The following is a 20,765-nucleotide window of genomic DNA, read 5'->3' as shown; positions in this document are numbered from 1 at the left end:
GGGAAAACACCAATCTAACCCCAAACAAGAAATGAATGAGTCGATCCTCAGTGTTCTCCCTGAGTGGTTCAGACAGGTAATTAAGCCACCCTGCAACAATCCTACACAGCCATATTAAAAGACTTGCCACCCTGCTTCATCCAGTGCACACTGTAACCACCGGTAACAAAACAAGACGTACTGTGATGTACTTGAATCTAATGGATTTCCCAAAGTTTTATCGAAACATGACCTCTGTCACTGCCTTAATGTTTCCATGACTACACATACAAGGCTCAAGCATGTTTCTGAAAGAGTTACAATAACCCCTCTAAAGTCGCTTAAAAGTTTCCAACCATCATCAAGAATTACCTAACAGTTGTTTCATACATTATAAAGAAAGGATTAAGCCATGTCTACGCTACCCAAAAGTCCTAAAGGCATACAGAACAACCCTTGGGTTGTCATAAATTACCTCGCTCATAGTAGTCAAAGTGTTGCGTGTCAAAGGTCGGTATGAGTCCGCCAGCCGTAGCCTGGTCCACCTTGTAGAGGTAACAGGTGCGGGTGGCTCTCTCGTAGTCAAACGACTTGCAATAGAAGGTGCTGGTGGGCAGGTCCAGGCACTTTTGGGCGCACTCCTTGGGCCAGGCGTCCTTCACTATCATTTTGTTGGGAGTGCCCGTTATTCTCTTCTCCGAGAATGTTATGAAGTACTTGAAGATCATGTCTGAAAGGCAGAAGACAATTGGACAGCGATGAACAAGTGTGCTAGGGTGTCAAATAACAAGAACCAAAAAAAATTGGCTCTTAATTATTTGTATATAAATGATCTAAAATGGCAAGAGTCTATGGATAGTACGGCAAACAGACACCCCATTTAAGTAAAACCTAATCCAAAATAAACCTAATCCCAAATTCAAAGAAATGAGTAAAAACACATATGGAAAATGTATTCAAGTTCTTCACAAAATGCTCATCCACCTACTTGGAACATGAATACAAAATATGTTTTAAGCATTCATGTAGCTTGGTTTAATTTAAAATTTTCCCACACAAACCATGTCTAAAATCACAGAGTAACTTTTGAAGTTACGGTTACTGGTATACAGTACCACATTTTAAAACTGGTTCTTGAGATCAAGTGGTCTGGTGCTCTCAGGCATCAATTTGTGATGCACAGCCACAGAGAGAACTTGTGGTATACTTTCAGATTTCCTGCCACACCCTGTAACTCTTTGAATTCTCAATGTGCTTGAAAGTTACCGGGTATTACTAACAAACTTTATTTCAGAAAATCTACATCAAAACATGCAAAGGAACATGACAGAGTTTCAATATAAAATATTTTTAAATGGTGTACAAAACAGAAATCATGCAAAACACCCTGAAATCCAATCCGGGAAAATCTTCAATACTTTTAATGGCTAATTATGTGGATATGCTTGGTGACTTCAAATTACTCATTTCTACGAGTAATACTTGGGTCCAACATATTCTGACCTTAATTCAAGTAAAACGATTTCAAGCACAGAACATTTCAACCACAAATGTCCACAAACGGAGAAAGCAAAAGGACTTAAAAAATCAAAACAAGGTGTACAAAAAATTGTTTTTAAAAATTTTTCATGAACTTGCCATCTTTGTTGCAGCTATAGCCGAGGCCATGTTCGCAGAATTGGTCATTCCAGGTTCCGTCATTATTGTAAAAGGTACAGCAATGTTCCCCAATCTGAGTATAGCCCTGCCAATTATCTGGCTGACCTACAAGAATTAGGGCATAAAATGTACCAAATTATAAAGTCTGGTTCATGCTCAAGGAGAATGCAAACGCGAAGCCATTAATTGACAAAACAAAATATATTCTGTAAAATTTGCTTGAGTTAAACTATGTTCGAAATTGCTAATTTTCAGTCTCACTATTTGATCACACATCACTGATCTCATCTGTGTTCACTTTTATGCCACTTACGAACCATCCTTGAGGCAGGTGAGACAGGGAAAGCTCTACACAAACTCACACCAACCAGGTAAAAACATAATGTAATCATGTTACTGGAAAGTTGTGCTTCAATTTGGACATAATAGGCATATCTGTCTTTAGGCGTCATGGCAACACATGTTTGTAACAACATTGTGCAATGAATTTTTGAGAACATTACTGGAGGGGTTGTAGCGGTTGATGACCATGTTTAATTAAATGTCCCTACACTAGGCAGACATCTCTTTACAATTTCATTATTGCAGTGTTGAATAAAAACATGACATAAACACAATCCTATTACAATGCCACAAGGCATATCTTTGAGCAAGAAGCACAGCCCATCCCCATTAATGGAGGAAAGGTTTAACTGCCATGTGGACCATTGTATGATACCTCAGGGACTCGAGATTTTGTTCATGTGCAAGTGATACAGGTATTGATAAATATTACAAGTACAAATTGAAAAGGTAAAAGAACTACATTTGGTTCAAAAGTTCATGAATTGGGATTCAAGAAATGTGAGCCTTTATGTATTCCCCCATCCCTCTCAAAGTCTAGGATTCTGTCGGTGTATACGTCAATGGTGACATCTAAGTATCTCTTAGCGGGACTCAGAGAGGGTGCAATTTCCTTTGCAATTGACTGTTCTTATGCTAGAATGGACAACCAACGGAAGTGCAGTTCCCCCTATGAAAGGAACTGCACTTGGCTGGTTCTCAAATGACAACGAAATGCATGCCTTGCAGTCGCGTCACTACCAACAAAGCAAACACTCCCCACCAACATGGCTCTTTTCAAACAAAGGGGGGGACTTTTGGCTCGAGACAGATAACTTTCTCAGGACTTATTCCAGATTGAATACATCATGGAACAGACTGGTACAAGAAGTTGACATTAAACATGCTCGCATTTAGCAACTCATAACAGTGTAATGGACAAATAGGCATTTTGGAAACACACGAGGGGCCACTGCACATACGTGATGTGGTACCACTGCAGTGATGATGACATTTGATTTATCGGTTGCCGAGTAACAAACCAGCCTCCACGTCAACCAAGTCAGACTGCCTCATTGGTCTAACGAGGTGTAGCGATCACCGATTCCCTTACCCGCAGCCCAGTTGATTATTACAAATGGTTTCTTATCACTCCAGACCCATCCGCCCTCCCTGCCAAGGTCGTTGCATCCAATCCACGTTTCACCTCCGCCGGTGGTCTTCAAGCGGCCTGTTGAGCAATCAAGAAAGAACCAGCAATAATGTTGAGAAATGTGTTTCATTCCAAGATGAGAAATTGACCCGAATAGTCCCTGTTGCAAAGTTGCACATAAATAACAGTAGGCACTGGGAAATTTCAAGTCTGCACAAATATCCAGGTGATAGTAATTGGACAAACCTTGTGGTTACACTAAAATATGCCCCACGGATTGAGTAAACAAATTTTTCTTCACTGGAAGTTATTTTTACTCTAAGCTAAAAGTTTGCAGCGGGGTGGCATTGGCCAGTGATGAACATACAAGCATACTGAAGTATTGCTATCCCAAGCAGTCTCCTCATAAGCATTATATCAATTGTTTCAAAAAAGTTTTGATGGCTATAAAGGAAGTTATCTCCCGACTTACTGGTTGCATAGGCCAAGTCGTCGTTCCCTACTAAGCTCATCAAGTCACCACCCAGTAGACGGCAACTGTAGCGAGCTCCAAACCAGTTGGTCCACTCAAAAGGCTGGAAGTAGTAGCACTTGCCAGACTTCTTGTTGAATTCCCAGCCCATGCCACAGCGGGAATCATAAATGACTGATCGAGGGAGAAAAAAGGAAGAGCTAGTCGCTTTGTGGGAATTGACAAACAAAATTTATTTGAACAGATAAAAAGCTGTCTAGCAAATGTGAAAAGAGAAACAAAATCCGGTCTGAATTGATCAAAAGTCATATGAATAAATATAAATGCTTACAGGTTTCGCATGAACCTTTCTAGATTACTGTATTTCACAATGCAGCGACTAAGTTCACCACTGTTGTTGATGTCACAATCCTTCAAACTTGGGTCAGTTTGTTTGAGGGGGTGGGGGCAGTTTACCATAGATAAAAAAGGACAGAATGCTACACATACATACCTACATGTATAACAGACAGACATTTCAACTGGACAATATATTTGGAATATTTTAGAACTGACATTCTGGTGAGCCAGTGTTACAGCACTGAGATGGGTTACCTGTTGGTGGAGGTGGGGTACTTGGTCCAGGCCCTTTGACTGAAAACATTGACAAAAATAAACGAAGTCAAGAGTTGGAATGACACTAAAGGTGTCACCTGACGCAGGTGGAATCTAATTGACCATTGCCAGGGAGGCAAATTGGTGGATGACAGGTGATAGGTGAATTCAATCATAATAACAAGTTAAAGTTGCTGAGACAAAAGTAACATTTCTGTCACTTGAGATGGACATAACAAAATGCCTACGGTCCCAAACTTTGATTACTTTTGCAAGGATTCTACAATTTCTGAGTGCGAGTTGTTTGACGAGTCTGGACTGTGATGAGTTTGGTCTGTGATGAGTTTGGTCTGTGATGAATTTCAGTTGTGATGCGTTTCACTAATGGTGTAACCTGCACTCGGTTGAATATCCACATTTAGAAGCCGGTGCTTTATAAGCATGCCCCATTCAGAATCCATCCTAATTCTTTCTTCTCCGACCAGTTCAAATCTTGTTAAATTCTCTTTTAAAATGGAGAGACATGCAAATCTCAAGCAACCCGGGACTAGAACTACTTTTTTTCAATTTTCTGCAGTAATCATTTTGACTGACTCACTGGCATCTTTCTTGCAAGCGTAGTAGTTCTTTTCGCTGCAGGAGCGCACCTTCCAAAGTCCGTAGCTTGTGGTTTGGCCCTCCATGCTCACACAGTCATCGGTGCCCAAATTTCCAGGGTTAGCCCAATTGTTATAAACAAACTGCAACCAAAATGAGAGACACAGTACTCCAGCATCCAGCATCAAAAACGGCAGTGTGAAGGTGGCTTTCCATATACACATCACCACTTCCGCCAAGCATTGAGTATCCGTCACAATCGCACCCGGGGCGATTTTGACGGCCGAATGCAACACACACGTGTGTTATGTTAATGGAATCAATTTTATGTCCATGAAAGTGAACGCACTATGTACACAACACACCCAAAAAACATACATAGCGCCTTGAACCTTGAACTCACATCATTCGAGATCAATTGCCAGCGGCATAGCCAGTGGGGTGTGGGGGCAGAACACAACCCCATGAAAACTTGTCAGCCCCACTGAAAATTTTGCAAATGGGAAAAAAAAATGACAAATAGAGGGATTTCACAGTAGCGCTGTCTGCGCATATCTGCATCGAAACCGAGGCTCTCTGTGTTGAACTCCGTCGCGCACGCCCGCGAAGTCGACACAGTATATGCAGTATCCGGTTCATAAGTGTGATGCCACTTTTGAACCACGCCCACTGCGCATGCAGATACACGACCATGGCAGGTACGTTAGTTCGCGGTAAATTGCCGTTATTTTTTGTTTGATTTGACGTGTGGAGTCATCCTGAAAGACTCTTCCACAAAAATTTGCAGCCTGAAAAGTCTTAATTTAACATACCTTTATGTATTTTGTGTCTTGACTCCTTACTTTCAGTCGTCTGATCGTATTTAGATTTGAAGCTGACACATACAGCCTCGTTTTCAAATGCGGAAGTGCGCAGATTGACGCTAAAAGCGTCGTATTGGGATCCCTCTATACCTAAGGTCGAGTTCGGGCAGCCTGTTCTTGACACGGGTTTCTTGTTTTCGCACTCAAATGGCAAGAACACAACTCAAGAACACTGTTCTCGGAACAGGATCACACACCACCTCCTCGTCAGGGTTTTACCGGAACACACGGAAAAACTTGTGAGATTTTCATTTTTGAACAGCGGCAAAAAGTAGAGAGATGGCTTCCAAAGCCATAGACAATGGGAAGTTTTGCAACATTAACATTAATTACTTTCCATAACAAAGAAATGAATTTTCCTTTTTAAATAGAAAAGAATTCAGCCCATCCAAACAATAACTCTCAAGTAACATACATGGCCGCCGCCATGTTGCATGTTACTTGCCACTAACTACCAGCAATAACTAGTTGTACGTTCCTAGCGTTCCAGCGACCAGCCCACAAACAACAAATCCAGCTGTTTGTGAACATACGAGAACAAGCCGCATGAACTCAGCCTCAATGTAAGCATTATATATCAATACACCTGTGAAGCAGAAACAGGAACCAGATCCCTAATTGCTATATTGAAATTATTGTGAATTATTTGCATTAAAAGCTGTAAATTTGAGCCCTGGCACTGGAAACTACTATATCCCAATGAAGCGCCTCCTAGTGTTTTTATTTAAATGATAATGTTTCATAGTTTTTAAGGGAAATTAATTATTCCCCCCGCCATCCAGCACTTCAGCAGTCAACCCCTATGGACAGAACCATAGTCTACACCACTGCAAATTTTGTGCAGCTTAGCAATTTCATGTGCTCATTTTGAATTGGCAGTGAACCAAAAAACATGTTTGTTTAAATACCAAACCATTCAATTGACCATTTGCCTTATAGTTACCGCACTGGTTTTCTTTCAAGCAAAATAAACAGGACCAAAAACAACACACAACAGATAAATCTCTTGCCAAAAATTTTTCTAAAATAATTTCCCACCAGCAAATCTGGCATTTTCCCCCAGAGATTTTCTAGGCTCAACCAGCTTTCTCAAAAAAATCTTGAGAAACACACTGCTAATGAAAGTACAAGGAAAAACTTTCACCTTGGAGTTATCCGTCCAGACAAAGGTCCCTTCAGAGGCTTTGTCGTTTAGTCCCATCCAAACACGTTGCTTGACCACATTGATACGCACTAGAAAAAAAACAATAAAAAACACCGTAATAATATCTTCGCACATGACTCCCTCTTGTTGTTATCATTCCAATCAAGCATTTCACAGCTCTGCGGCCATACCTAATTACTGTAAGTGGCATAGCAGTTTTTGCAATAAGACCATGGCAGATGTGCATTAAGTAAACACGGGTCACTGAGAGTGCACTGTAGAGTACCAAAGTATGACATCATTTAAACCAGAAAGTGTAGTGCAAACGAATGGACAGCGCACATGTACCGGTTCAAGCGCTGATTCTAGAGGCAATACCTTTACACACATGGGTCCATGAACTTATTCACTTCAGCAATCATTAGAGAATGCTGCAGTTGTACAAACCACCAAGAAACTCCTTGGAACAAGAATTCACTTTTCTATCAAATACAGCCAGGCATACTGCTTTCTTCTTGTGCATGATTGGTCTTACCAGACATGAAAGATTGCTCGTCATCATTGAGTACGCTGACCAATTCAGCACCCACGTTTTTGCAGTCTTTGTCAGCATCAGCCCAAGTTTTTTTGGTCAGGACGATATCATAGCAGTAATCTTTGTGGAGATTCCATCCTGGTCCATCACAGTGGTTGGTTACTGTCGGGGGAAAAAAAGGACAAAGAAAGAAAGGAGAAATCTTTAGCAGATAGTTTCAGACAAGCAATTTTGTAAATAAATGGTCACAATTTTCTGTAAATAGACATTTTTACAAAAAGCACTAATGCAAAAAAATTGCATAAAAGACAAGTACGATCACAAGATTTGCATGGTGGGCAGAACAGAGTGATGAAGGTTTGTAGTGCCACCAAGTGAAATCTTCTTCGGAATCAGTGTTTTCGTCAGCATGCCCAGTCAGTTATAAGGAGACGACAGAATGTGCCATCAGAAACATCAATAGACAAAAAAAGAGAACAGAAACAGGGGCCCCGTTCCCGGATAATTGTTTATCAGTCCCCCCCCGGGAAAATCTGTGATATCCATACCCCACATATTGCTTAAAAATATGTCTTCCTTTAACATTCTGTGCAGCATGTTAAACTTGTAGCTGAGATCCAAATTTTCTTTTCTGAAATCCTCTTGGAATGAGGAGGTGAAGACCACTACACAAAGTTTCACAAACTATCTATCGGTTAATCACATCCTTGGTCAAGTGTGTTTATGCAACCACTATGTTATCATTTCCAAGATAAACCTACAACTTCAAGGTTTTCCTTATGAATTTCTTGATTTCTTCTTAGAACATTAATTAATTTCAAGCTGTCATCCAGCTCTATGTAAGTGAGGAGGGCATAGGTGACAGATTTGAGCCCCACATTTTTCTTGCAGGGACATATCAGAGTGTTCGCCCTGCTGACCGATTAAAAGGGTGCAACGTATGTTCTCTGTGTCCAAACAAGTTAATTTAATGCAATACTTCGACTTACTGGGATTGGTAGGCACTGGCTCTATCTTAGCACCTGTCAACAAAAATATTACAAAAAAAAGTTACCATCCATGTGTTTGTTTAGAATGTTTACTATTGAAATTATTATTCATGCAATGCAACAGTTCTGTAGTAGTTCACTGGCCTCGTTCAGAAGAAAATCTGTTTGTTTTCTAGACGTCTTAACAAGGATATGAGATTTTGCCACTTTGAGGCTCATTGTGGCCACATTAGGTCAGGCATTTTTATGGCTACGTCTTCCTTTTCCACCATATGCACATTACAGGGCACAGCCACAGCCACAAATAGCAACGGTCACTGCGTAAAGAGACTTACCCGCTTTTGTTTGACACACGTAGGCTCCAAGTGCAAAGCAGTCCCCAGCTCTCCATTTGGCAGTCTGACTATCAGCTAAAAGAGACAAAAATGCAAAGAATGAGTCGTCTCATTGGAAAGGAATAACGTCTTGAGGTGGCACTTTGAATGTTCCCTCCCACCCAGTTGTATCTTGTGGATGCGAACCTTCAATCTGTTACCTCATGCAATTATTCTGTCTACTACTTTCATTAACATTTTTTTTTGTACACAGCGCCATTTTGGCACCTACAAAATACCAACAGTTAAAGAACATCAAGCAAACCTGTACGGAATTTGTCACCATTACCCTGAATACACTGAAATCTCAAACCTGTGTTGATGAAAGCACAGTCCTTCTTCTGATCTGGTGACGTTGGAGGTTGTCCACTGACCCAGTGAGTGTACTGGTCAGTGGCAGAGGTGCCGTCAACCCATAAAAATGTGCCGTCGGTTTCCAAATCTGTCAGTTTTGGAGATCGCTTACAGGTTAGTACAAAATAAATGTTAAGATAAACGAAAAGGGCTGAGAGGGGTTTGCAGAGGGCTTGACACTGACGGGAGAAGATTTGTCAGTACTAAAAGATTGATTATTAACCTGATCACCTGATCTACATGAATATCTTGTATGTCAGAGAGATACATTCCTGTTTCACTTGCTGCAACATTTAAAAGGCTGCTAATTATTGAATGATTTATGGGTACGGCATCATTTCTCGCTAACTCTTAAGCTCTGAGCATCTTTAATGCATCGTTTACGTCAGTTATTCAACCCATGAAGAGCAAACCAACTATCAGAGTAGCAAAGAAACTGACATGAGCACATTTCATGTTTCAGCAAGTCTGCACATGTGCTATTCTAACAGGTGAATATCAATGGGCTGTTTCTCTTGAGCATGCAAATGAAAATGGCATGAAAAAAGAGCATACTCTCCAGTTGTGTTGATCTGTTTGTGATATAACTGTTCTCAACAAACCTGACGCTCCAATGTAGACCTCGTTGATACCTAAGGCATGCAGGTCACTCAGGAAAGATTTGATCGCGTTGTTCTCCACATCCCTGATCAAATGCATACCCAGAGGAAAATGACAAATGGAATTTTTTTTTAAATGACATGAAAAACATACGTGTAGCCCTGGAGGGATATAATTTCCCTTGGCTGTGACTCATTTCGAATGCCTAACTTCTGCCCAAGAAATGCTGATTTGTGTGTACAAATTATAAATCACAGGTCATGCACATGATCTAGGTTATTACGAAGATTGTTCAGTATTTCCTGTGCACTGAACAGTATTTTTGGACCCAAACAATAGCAAATTGTGTGAGCAAATTAGTTTCTCATAGCCACAAAAATCTACAACGTGCACAAAATTTCTTAAATGAAAACAAATCTAAACTTTTGTTTGGAGAAAGAATAATGCTTACGATTTGATGACTGTCAGATAGGCCAGTTGTGCTTCACAGTATACTTTGGCATCCGTCCATGTCCGGAGTGTTTGAGAGTTGACTTGATAGCAATTTCCATTGGCCAAATACCATCCTGAAGCGCAGGCACCTGACAACAAAAAATTGGGCTTCAACCAGTTTCCACTAAAATAATGCTCTTCTCCATCAGCACGAGTGATAAAAATTTGGTCAGCTTTTCTAAATATGTGTCAGGCAATAGTTTGGGTCATGGAAGAATTGATGTATGTGTCTACTCCTGCAGGATCCTGTCATTTGGTGAGGTTGGGTCCAAACTGGGCTTCCATGGCTACAGCTATGATTCTTGTCAACATGTGCCCATGTTGTCTGCAATCAGTATTACTCCTTCAGATAACCCTAGATACAATACATGTATTCAGACGTAGCCTTCTCCTGAGCTACTTGGCTTGTGTTTACTGGTAATGAAAAAAAAAAGCCTCATAAAGTCCTTTGATCAAATATGATTGAAATTCAATGATGGAGATGAAATCACATTATGACAACTACATTATGGAATAACTAGGGACCTTGTGCAAAGGAATCAGTAAGGATTTTTGTAGTTCTTGAATTGACAATCTTTTTTCAAGTTACTGGTGGTAGGCATTAGGCCAACAGGTTCTGTTTCTGGCACAAAGTTAAATGCTCACAGTGCTCAAGGATCATTTTGGTAATCCAATTTGCCCACTTTCATCACAAAACTGTGCAAAGAAAACACCATCAGGCTGCACCCCATACAGCCTCTTAGCTCTCCACTCTGACTAAATGAACAGCCCCCTCATCACCAGCAAAGGAGAGACAGGCTGCTAGGGGGAAAAGAATTTCAAACTGACACACAAACACATACTAAGACTGCGCATTTCAACATACACTGATGCCCCGGTCAGCCCTTGTTCCTGCACAGTACTAATCAGTCAATACGTCAACCAGGAAAAATTCCTAGATTTTGACTGGCAAAGTGTGGGTGAAGCATTCTCGACTTAACATCCCTTCCCCCGACAGAAGTAGAAGCTCACCTTCTGGTATTTCGCAGACGAAATCCATCTTCTGAGTGCATTTGCTAATAGTCCAGAGCCCGCTGGTGTCTACGCTCCCACAGTCACCCTCCTGGCCATACCAACTGGTCAACAATTGGAAATCAAATGAATTAACTGAGTTATCAAAGAAAAGCTGCACGCAACGCTTCATGATTACTGAGGCTGACTCCCCTACCTTTTGACCACCTGTGGAGAGTATTGTTTTTTTGGCCCAATACATATTGACAAGCCGGGATGTATCAGCCAACTTTTCAAATCGAACCAAACACCACAAATACTGACTCTTCTGAGAAGTCGTTTGTACAATAGTCGGGTGAGATTTTCACCCAAACTTGGCCTTTTGCTACTTCCAAAACCTTGGCCCTGTGAAAACTTTGCCTGTACAGCTGATCGAGTTAGGCACAAAGCACAGTCTGCTTCCATGGACTTGCCAGACTGCATGTTTTTGCGTAAAACTGGGGAACCACTGAAGTGCGATCCCTGTAGGCATGTCTAACACCACCTCACAGTAAGCCTGATGGAATAACTCATCAACGACCTTGCAAAAGCATATAGCCAGATCATTCTTATACATTCTCTGGCATGAACTGGTTTTAAAAACATTTTATTCAGACAGAGCGGACACCATTAAACTTTCTTATAACAATTTGAGGGAGTGAGGAAATGATGAGACAAATTTTAGGGGCAGATGAGCCTCCTAGAAAACCCAGCCTTCTTCTATGAACACTGACCAAGAGTTGATCCCGTATTCCCTTGACCTAATAGTGCCTCATAGTTCAATTCCCCACCCTCTGGTAGCGAACCAATGGTCTACGAGGTTTCCCTCTGAGAAAGTGTCCTGTCCACATACTTGTTCTTTGGCTGGCCACTAGCCCACTTTGAGAACGAGTTTGCCTTGTCAAAAGATGATTTGTCTGACCACTGGTATTCACCGTCCGTAGCACCATCCTGTATTGCAAAAAAAATGCCAAATGACAGGAAACGATAGTTTTATTGACTGTGCACTACGGTTTAGTAGGAAAGCCTCTTAAGCACAACTGAAACCTGCCCCTGACTACCATCAGGAACTCAGAAGAAAATCAGCTACTCAATCCGGGAAATGGCTTGCGACATATTGCCACAGAAATTGAGAGCAATTCTCTCTGCCTGTAAAGGGATTATATAGTAGTACACTCTAAACCGTTAAGAACAATACTGTTTCACTATCAAAGAGAAGTGTAATCACTTTTATCTTCAAAAGCTAAGGTGCAGTGTAAATGGAACCTTCGTGGACTGGGAACAAATAAATGTTTGCTTATTTCACAGACAATATGTTGCGGATGGGGGGAGGCCGAGAAATTCTGCATGGGATCATTTTCAGATGGTCTGCTGTCTCTCTTGAAGTGGTCCGTGATACATTACTAAAATAAAATTGATTCGTGTGATACCATCATTCGGTACCCCCTTTTAATCAATATAAATGACCGTTCTGATCTGGTTATTTTGACTCGTGTTTCCAGATGTTTCAACATAAGAGCCAAAAAATACTTTTAAGGCCCATTCACCAAGACCTGCCTACCGGAATCATTAACAAACTTCAGCCTTAAGATGTGGTACAAGGAGACAAAATCTAAGATTTAAAAATCAAGTTCTTGGAAAGGGGGACTTGTTTTGGGGCACAAAATTGAGGAAGTTTTTTCATGTCACGGTAAGTTTTTATGACCTGTCTGAGGGATGAGGCTACATTTGGGGGCTTTTTACATGCTTTTTGAAGGAAGCAGAAAGGAAACAAACCATAATATGGTCTTTCTCCAATTATTAAAAAAGCCTTTTATTGGCTTCTTTAGTGGGGGGGACGTCTTGGTCCCCGTTTCCCCCTGAATCTGCCCCTGCTCAACCAGGACAAGAAAACGATCATGAAAATGCCTGCAAAACTGAGGTACAAGTTGAAATATAGCTTATAAATCGGTCGTAGTAGCACCTTAGAAACCTCTGCATGAAACGTACCATCAGGCCAATCCAGTATTTGTACCCATGCGTAAGCTGGAGGTTGTCCAGGAATGCCTGGTCCTCTAGGCTCTTGACGTACGCTATGTGTCCACCTGGGTAGAAGGCACAGGTGTCTTCGGCCGTCTGCCATGTCACTTGGTTGTAGAGAAATTGGTAGCACTTGCCGTTGTAGCTTCTCCAACCGTGGGACTCATCACATTTTGGGATGGAGGCTACCAGAAGAAAACAGTCATGAATCCAAGTCATGTACAGTGTACTCCAAATGAACAACTGGTTTATGGGTTTTAAATGAGGGGCTTCTAGTCACGTACAGGATAAATTCCACCTCGCCTATTATCTTCATTCTCTGTGCCAATCCAGAAATAATGCAGGTACTACAGGGGGGTTTGGCTCATTGCCAATCTATTTTTTTAAACGGACCTATGTCAAAGGTTAGATGCCCCCTAAAAAACATAAAGCATGAGGGGGTCTTGTTTTTTGTAGACAGTTGAACAAAGTGATTAAATGGCTTCACCAAGAGCAACAAATACATGAGATAACACCCCTTCCTCCAATTTCCAAACCCAAAAAATTCAAAACACACTCAAGTCATCAAAAATCCTGGATTTACCCCCGTTTTCACATTGGAGACGGGAGGGTAACTGGGATTATTTTTCCGTATCCCAACTTTGAACAATTTCAAAGGTGGGGGAGTGGACATCATTGAACACTACAGGGTGCTGTTTATTACACACTGTATACATGGTATACATGGCCGTCGCTAGGATTTTACCCACGGGGGCAAAATGATTTGTTTCACAGAGGGGCGGAAGTATTCATTAGCATCAAATTGGTAACCCATTCATGGTAGATGGAGGCCAATCTGAGGTATTTTCAAGCAAATTGGTGATATCATCAGCCCCTTTCCTCCCTTTTTTTATTTCACTCAAATTTTCTTTTCCCTTTCCCAAATTTCAATTTTTTTCCAAAGGGGGCAAGTATCCTTCCCCTTTATGCCACCTGGCCCTCGCGACACCCATATGGCTGTGTATGCATGGAACACACAATCCATTAATAAGTGTGCACAAACTAATGTATACGTTGTTGCATTTCAACCCTGTTTCATAAACTTCTACAAGGAATATTTAACGTGAAATTTAAACATTTTTAAATCGTTTTTATTCCAATATTACTCAAAGTTCTGCCCAAAATGCCTCCTCAGTTTTTCATTTCTGTAATATGACAACTGCCAGAAGCTACAAAAGTAATTTATATTTAGACTTCTACAAATGTTGCAATTGAGTGGAACACAAATCTAGAGGTGTCCTGAAAGTATAGATAGCCATGCCACAAGCTACAAGTAATTTACACTGTCTGTAACCATGCTAACACAGTTTGTATCACACAGGCTTTGTATTGGTCTGAAAATTGAACCATCAAACCAGGATCAAATGAACCTTGCAAGAAGAATCAAATTAAGCAAATCTAAAATTCAACTGCTTGACACTTACTGCTGTTTCTTTCACAGATGAACGCCTCTTTGTCATTACAACTCAAATCGTTCCACTTTCCACTCGGCGGTAAGAAAGTTACACAGTCCTCATTTCCCCAAATCCAGCCACCATTGTTTGGCTCACCGGGATTCCAGTTCCTTGAAGACGAAGCAAGCATGTCAGGGTCAAACTGGTATTGCTATGGGTCTGCCATGGTTCCGAAGGCCCAGTTAAGTTTCATCACTGAAGCATTACATGTACATCCAAGCTGCTCTGTCAACTCTCTGAACTACAGTCCTTGGTGTACAATTCATATTAGATCTAAATATCATTAAAAGCAGAAATGCTTGGACTGTACATCGGAAAGTGACTTAGTCCCTGACCACTGATGCCAGGAACTGGTTCCAAATTATATGTTCTTACAATTACGAAACATTTTTTAAGGGTTGGATAGAAAATTCTTCATAAAAAAACAAGTTACATTGAATACTTACCGGTACACGTATCAGTTTGGATAAGAAAATATTGGAAATTTGAAGAAACTTTATACCCTTTGTTTCTGATTCTTCTTTCATTTTTTATACTTCGGTAGGGTATAGTTTGTGTACTCACACACAACACTACTACTGCAGTAACATACACATTGGCCACTTTTTGGGACATGTTTTTAACCCCAATGATTTTAAAAGGGGGCAACAATATGAGAGGGGCTAGAGATATGAATTGGGGTTCAGTTTGTTGAAGAAGGGGCCCCTTCTAATTTCCTGCACAAAAGCAATAACCTTTTCCCTCACAGTCATTCCATTTCTGTAGTCATCATGGCAGCCTCCAACATGTAGTTGATCGTGTAGAATAGTGCTCAAAACATCCGGCAAATTTCTCTCCGAAGACAGTGGGTTTAGCAACGGTTCAACTTCCTTACAATTTTGCAGGTCAGTGTTTTATAGGCCCACATTAGTCTATAACAACTGTACTATCCTCATAGAAAAGTGGCCAAGGAGTGTGGATTTTTTTCCGAAAAAAGGTCAAGCTAGGTCAAAGGTCATCTACAGGTCTCTGCGACTCGCAATTTATGTATGTGGACACATGCTGATAACCTTTTTCAGTTGCTACGATGGTCAAGTTAACATTCTAATTAATATTGTGCACCCTCAAGCGCAAAACAAAGAACATGGCACTTCCACATTGAATCATACATCAAACTTACAGAAATCCAAACTACTAAGGCCTACAGTATTCCGTGTGGTAGAACCAAAACTAACATCTTGATGTTGTAATTGGACTTTGGCTTACCCTGCAACAAAACTGTACCAGGTTTGTGTTAGTCTTAGTACACCGGAGAGCTATGGGGAATATCTACAAGCCCAACATTGATCTACTAGCCTCCAGCAATCTGGAACGCCACAGGGATTACCTCAGTGAAGAGCAACAAGGAACATGTCTAGCCTAACACAAGAAACGAGGGATATTTCCAGACTTCAGAGAGCCTTACAGCATGTCGATGTAATGAAATACATGTACATTTTACAGGCCTCGCCTAGGCCCTGTATCAAAGCCTAAAAACTGAACTGACTCCTTGGATAAGATCCAGCCTTGTACTTAGCCTTAGGCCTATTCCCAGAAGCTTGTTCATGGGACCATCGGACTCGCCCGCTGAAGTAAGAGTTCCATTATTACTAGCCACCACAGAGTGATAACATGTCCTTAAAATTCAACCGTAGCTGTGGAAATGGTGAAGCACACACTTAGAAACATTTAGAATTTTCTAAACTAGCCTCACAGGGTTTGTGTTAAGTGATATGTCCATTTATGGAACTCTTTCCCAGACGAATTCCAACAGTTAGGCACGACTACGCTACAAGGCCTACTTCCAATACGCCAACACCGTACCATTTCGCCGGTAGACCTCCTTTTTACGCCGTTTTCCAATATTCAACTTCGTCTCCGTTCAGGCTTCGTATAGGGAGCCAATCCTTGATTGTGGGCCTGAAGCGTTTAACTTAAAGTACTGTAATGTTTGGCCCTTTTGCAACTTACTTGATGTTTTGTGGCATTATCAGACTTACTATTGCGCTTATAACCTTGAAAGTCAGGAAGTAAAAACAGTTGAAGCCTCAAACGGAGCCCAAGTCGAGTATTGGAAAACAGCCCTGTACACCATAGAGGTAGCCTACATACTACTTCGTCGATAGTGTCGCGTGTCGGCTAGGGCACGGCCGCGCTGGGTGGACCGCTTTGGCCACCGTCATCGCATAGATTCCTACGAGCAGCTTCAACCACGTGCAAGCGCACGTTACGTGTGCCGCTAGGTTGCCTGTTGGCCCCTATGACCAACTTTTTTTTAGCTTAAAACGAATCACTGTTTGATTTATTATGACAACCCAAAACAATTTCATTGTTTGAACATTAGTTCAATACAAGTGTCCGTGTCAAAAGAGACAAAAATTGGAAGAAGGTGATGACGAAACTAAACCGAGATTGTGGACCAAACAACACACTATACTTACGGAGCTATAAAAGTGCCATCTGACATGATTTTTAATTTCTGTTTATTATGATGACACTTCTCAAGCGCAGTAAAAATACAGTCATATCATTTCAATCTCTTGATATAAAATTTCCAGGGCTCTGTGCATTTCCTCGCCCTGCAGAAAAAAATATGATGTTGCATGAAGATTTTTGCCCTTCCGATGTAGGGCCTATGTCCCCCCCCCAAGATTTTGTTTTTTACATTTCATTTATTATCTCGAACAAATACAAACATAAATAAACAAAAACAATGCCACAAACATTAAATAAAGATAAACAATAAACAAAACTGCGCATAAACCTGCAGAATCACTAAAAGCGAACTAACATGGAAACAATAAATTAACCCCATACAACAAGTAAATACCAGACCCGTAACTAGAACTTTTCGTGGGGGTGCGAATCCTCAACAAAGCGGACCAAGCATAAATCTTTTGCTTTTTATTTTAAAAAACAGCAGGATTCATGAGGTCGTAGGAATAGTTCTTTGGGTGGTTAAAATAAACTCCCAAAGAGGGGATTGACCAAGGCGAAAGAATACCGAAGCGCGCGGCATTCTTTTGCACAAAACGTTCTACTGTAGCTCAATTTTTTTTTTTCTTGCTTCAAAAGTGGACATTTTAGTCACGTAGGGGGTGCAGGTGCACCCCTGCACCCCCCATGGACCTGAATACCATAGTAGAATTAAAATGAAAATACTCCTAGAGTCCTAAGTAGAAATCTTAAGGAATGGATATCATTCACCCCTCTGCTCCTATTAGATGTTTCTGTGGAAATGAAGTGACAATGTCTTTCGTTTGGCACGTGTCATTATGTAGATATGAAGTCGAAGGGACGTCATCTTCACGAAAGCTGAACTATCAATTTGCAAAAAAGGTCTCGTTAACTTCTAACTGGTGGAGTAATCTAAAGTTTGATAAATACTATATCGCAAAAAGGACGGTGGATTCCTAAGTTCTAGCTTCCGACCAATCAATACAATGACTGCATTCGTTGTTGACTTACGTGAACGTTTTATCGCTTGGTGTCTCGCCGTCAACCCATCTGAAATCCTTCTCATTTGGAAGGTCGTGCAAACCCACCCAGTATGCTGATTGGACGCCTGACAGCATCGACATCAACAAATTCTAATGTCAAAAAAGGTATTAAAAAGGGCCTGAAAGACGAGATTGCTGTGAACCAATTTATTACATTTTCATTGTCAACGAAAACAATTAGGCCCAGCTTTGAAACAATGCAGCGAATAAAAAAATTGTTCTGCGCAGAAAGTACATTGTGCATGTGCTGAGCAAGGCAAAACTTCATGGACTGAACGTGAGTGCAAATATTCTGACAGAAATTTGTAACCTCGTGGGGGGATTAGAGTTTCACCAATTTCTGGAGAAATTAAGAAATCTTGAGACCCATGTATGCTCTTTATAATTGGGTTAGAAAATGGACGTCCATACCTCTCTCTGTCCCTCCCGGCCAATTCGAAATCTTGAAATGCAGGCACAAATTATACGAACTGCAATTACCGGGAGAGTTACTCCAACCCAAAGGGCTAGGGGGACATTATAGCCACCGTTTTTAGAACCTGTGGTACTATGGCACCGTGCTTTCGAGGGGGGTCCTTTTGCAAATGAAAAACAAATCCACAATCATAAAATATCTCAATTCCAGGGGCGGACCCAGGTGGGCGTGGGCGACCAAAAATGCCATTAGGTCTTCGTGCTACGTGCTCACGGGCATTTTACCATTGCTGCTTTACTTCACCCCCCCCCCTTGGGAAAATCCTGGATCCGCCCCTGCAATCCAACGCCGCCCCAGACTGTCTCAAAACCGAGATCCGCCACTGGTAATTTCGATGCCGCTTACGCTTGTTGCCGTATCCGGAATGATAGCCAAGTCAGCACCGGCTCTGCTCTGGCAGTTTGCGCGGGCGTCCTGCCATTTCAGCTTGGAGTCAGCCACAGCCAAGAAGCATTTATCGTTCAGTTGTTGCCAACTGCCTCCACATTTGACAACCCCACTCTGTGCCACAGCTGCAAATGAAGTAAATTAATGTCAGTTAAAAAAAAAATTCTTATTTTAAAAAAGCCCACGTCCGTGCGTAATCATTTTAATTGTTATGCTGGTGTGAGGTGCAGAATTTTTGGTGCAGTTGAGGTTGGTATATTGCAAGCACTGCGTTGGAACTCTAAATGCCTATATTCTTTATACAATTTAACACGCGAGAATATTTATTTTCCAACACTTAACTGGGGTATTGGCCCTTTTTCCTGTTTGTGGTCAGGCACAATAATGTTACACACACAATTGTAAAATATGTACATTAGCACAAGTCTCTAATGCCAACTCCCTTTAACATCAACATACATGTAAAAGTTACAGGCAAAGGCTTCGCTGACAACCTAAATTTGCGCCTGGCAAATTTAAACTAACACACCGAAGCATATGGGTTCAGTGTCAAAAATTATGTCTTTCTTGTAAGCCTACATGATTAGCTTTACGACCCAAATGATCGAAGTCTTATGGACAGCTGCAGCATTCCAGCATGTCCAATGCATCACGTATTTAATGCCATACTCTGCCATACTTTTTTCTGTTTCTGTTTGCTTTTTCTTGCATTTCAGTATGTTTTTACGCTGTTTTAATAAAGCTTTTTAAAGCTTTGGATAAATACATTAAATAAGGCAATAATTAGGCGCCTCCACCAAGACAACTTGCTATTACAACACTATGTATTGCAAATGCCTTCAATGTTTGGGAAGTTTGGATAATACGGGCGTTCAGCGCGCCTCCAAGAGTTTGCAACGCGTTGGCCAATCACAACGCGCAAATCTGTCGACCCTTTCCAAACGCGCACTGGGTCGACAGATTTCGGGCATTTGTATTGGCCGACACGCTGCATACTCTTGGAGGCGCACTATTTTGTGAATCACCCGTATTCGGCGCAACAAGAGAGAAATACTTTCAGTTTGATTTTTTTTTCCTTTTTAGAGTTATACGGGCGTTTCACAATAGTGCACCGCCATTAATCTCCATCATTATAAAGAGAGATCAAAGTAAGCCGCGAAGGTTTGCAACGTGGTGGCCATTGTACGTAATGCGCGTTTGGATGGGTTGGTTGCACACATTGATTTCAGTGGCGATATGCAATGTACGTATGTTGCGCGTGGTGCACATTGGACGCGCTGCCGTCCACCGTTTCGCCCACTGTTTGCCCATGCTTTTCAAAATCACGGTTATACGGTTCGATCTTGCAGCACCATGTTGGTTCCCACCATGCTTTGTGCGATGTGGCTAGCAGCCCATGGGTGCATTCGATTAGCTTACATGTGTAAGTCAAACTTACACGGGAGCGCGCGTTTAGCCATCACGTAATCTTTGTGCCTGCCCTGGTGTCAGCCACCACTACCCCGGCTGGCGAGCGGGTCTCTGGAGGCTGCCCGAATGTAATGACGTCACGGATGGACTGTAACACTGGTGTGTTCAGGGAAGCTAATCGAACGCACCCCATAGAGTCGATGTTGGACCATAGAGCTATATATATGTTTTTACAGGGGTTGGACACGTCCGGACTTGTCGACCGACAGTGTGGGTTTGGAAAGGGTCGACCATAAAGAATATAAGTA

General features: G+C 41.5%; 1 protein-coding gene across 1 annotated transcript in view; it reads right to left on the bottom strand.

Moving 5' to 3' along the window:
- The window catches only part of LOC110978072 (uncharacterized), a 63,482-nt gene that overhangs the window by 38,789 nt on the left and 3,928 nt on the right, over positions 1-20,765 (bottom strand). Inside the window, exons 2-20 of the mRNA XM_087140463.1 lie at positions 19,006-19,172; positions 18,154-18,275; positions 14,638-14,777; positions 13,145-13,359; positions 12,009-12,106; positions 11,138-11,241; positions 10,086-10,215; positions 9,637-9,719; positions 8,994-9,122; positions 8,642-8,716; positions 8,307-8,339; positions 7,318-7,479; positions 6,783-6,871; positions 4,777-4,918; positions 4,179-4,217; positions 3,585-3,758; positions 3,074-3,190; positions 1,618-1,743; positions 455-709 (exon numbers count right to left, since the gene is read on the bottom strand). Of these exons, the coding sequence (XP_086996589.1) occupies positions 455-709; positions 1,618-1,743; positions 3,074-3,190; positions 3,585-3,758; positions 4,179-4,217; positions 4,777-4,918; positions 6,783-6,871; positions 7,318-7,479; positions 8,307-8,339; positions 8,642-8,716; positions 8,994-9,122; positions 9,637-9,719; positions 10,086-10,215; positions 11,138-11,241; positions 12,009-12,106; positions 13,145-13,359; positions 14,638-14,777; positions 18,154-18,275; positions 19,006-19,172 (2,400 nt within the window). The remainder of the gene's footprint in view (positions 1-454; positions 710-1,617; positions 1,744-3,073; positions 3,191-3,584; positions 3,759-4,178; positions 4,218-4,776; positions 4,919-6,782; positions 6,872-7,317; positions 7,480-8,306; positions 8,340-8,641; positions 8,717-8,993; positions 9,123-9,636; positions 9,720-10,085; positions 10,216-11,137; positions 11,242-12,008; positions 12,107-13,144; positions 13,360-14,637; positions 14,778-18,153; positions 18,276-19,005; positions 19,173-20,765) is intronic.

This window comes from Acanthaster planci, linkage group LG08 (assembly GCF_054643075.1).
Source record: "Acanthaster planci isolate LZ-2023a linkage group LG08, COTS_SCS, whole genome shotgun sequence".
In the NCBI taxonomy this organism is placed as follows: domain Eukaryota; kingdom Metazoa; phylum Echinodermata; class Asteroidea; order Valvatida; family Acanthasteridae; genus Acanthaster; species Acanthaster planci.
This window is presented reverse-complemented; position numbering and strand designations above follow the sequence as displayed.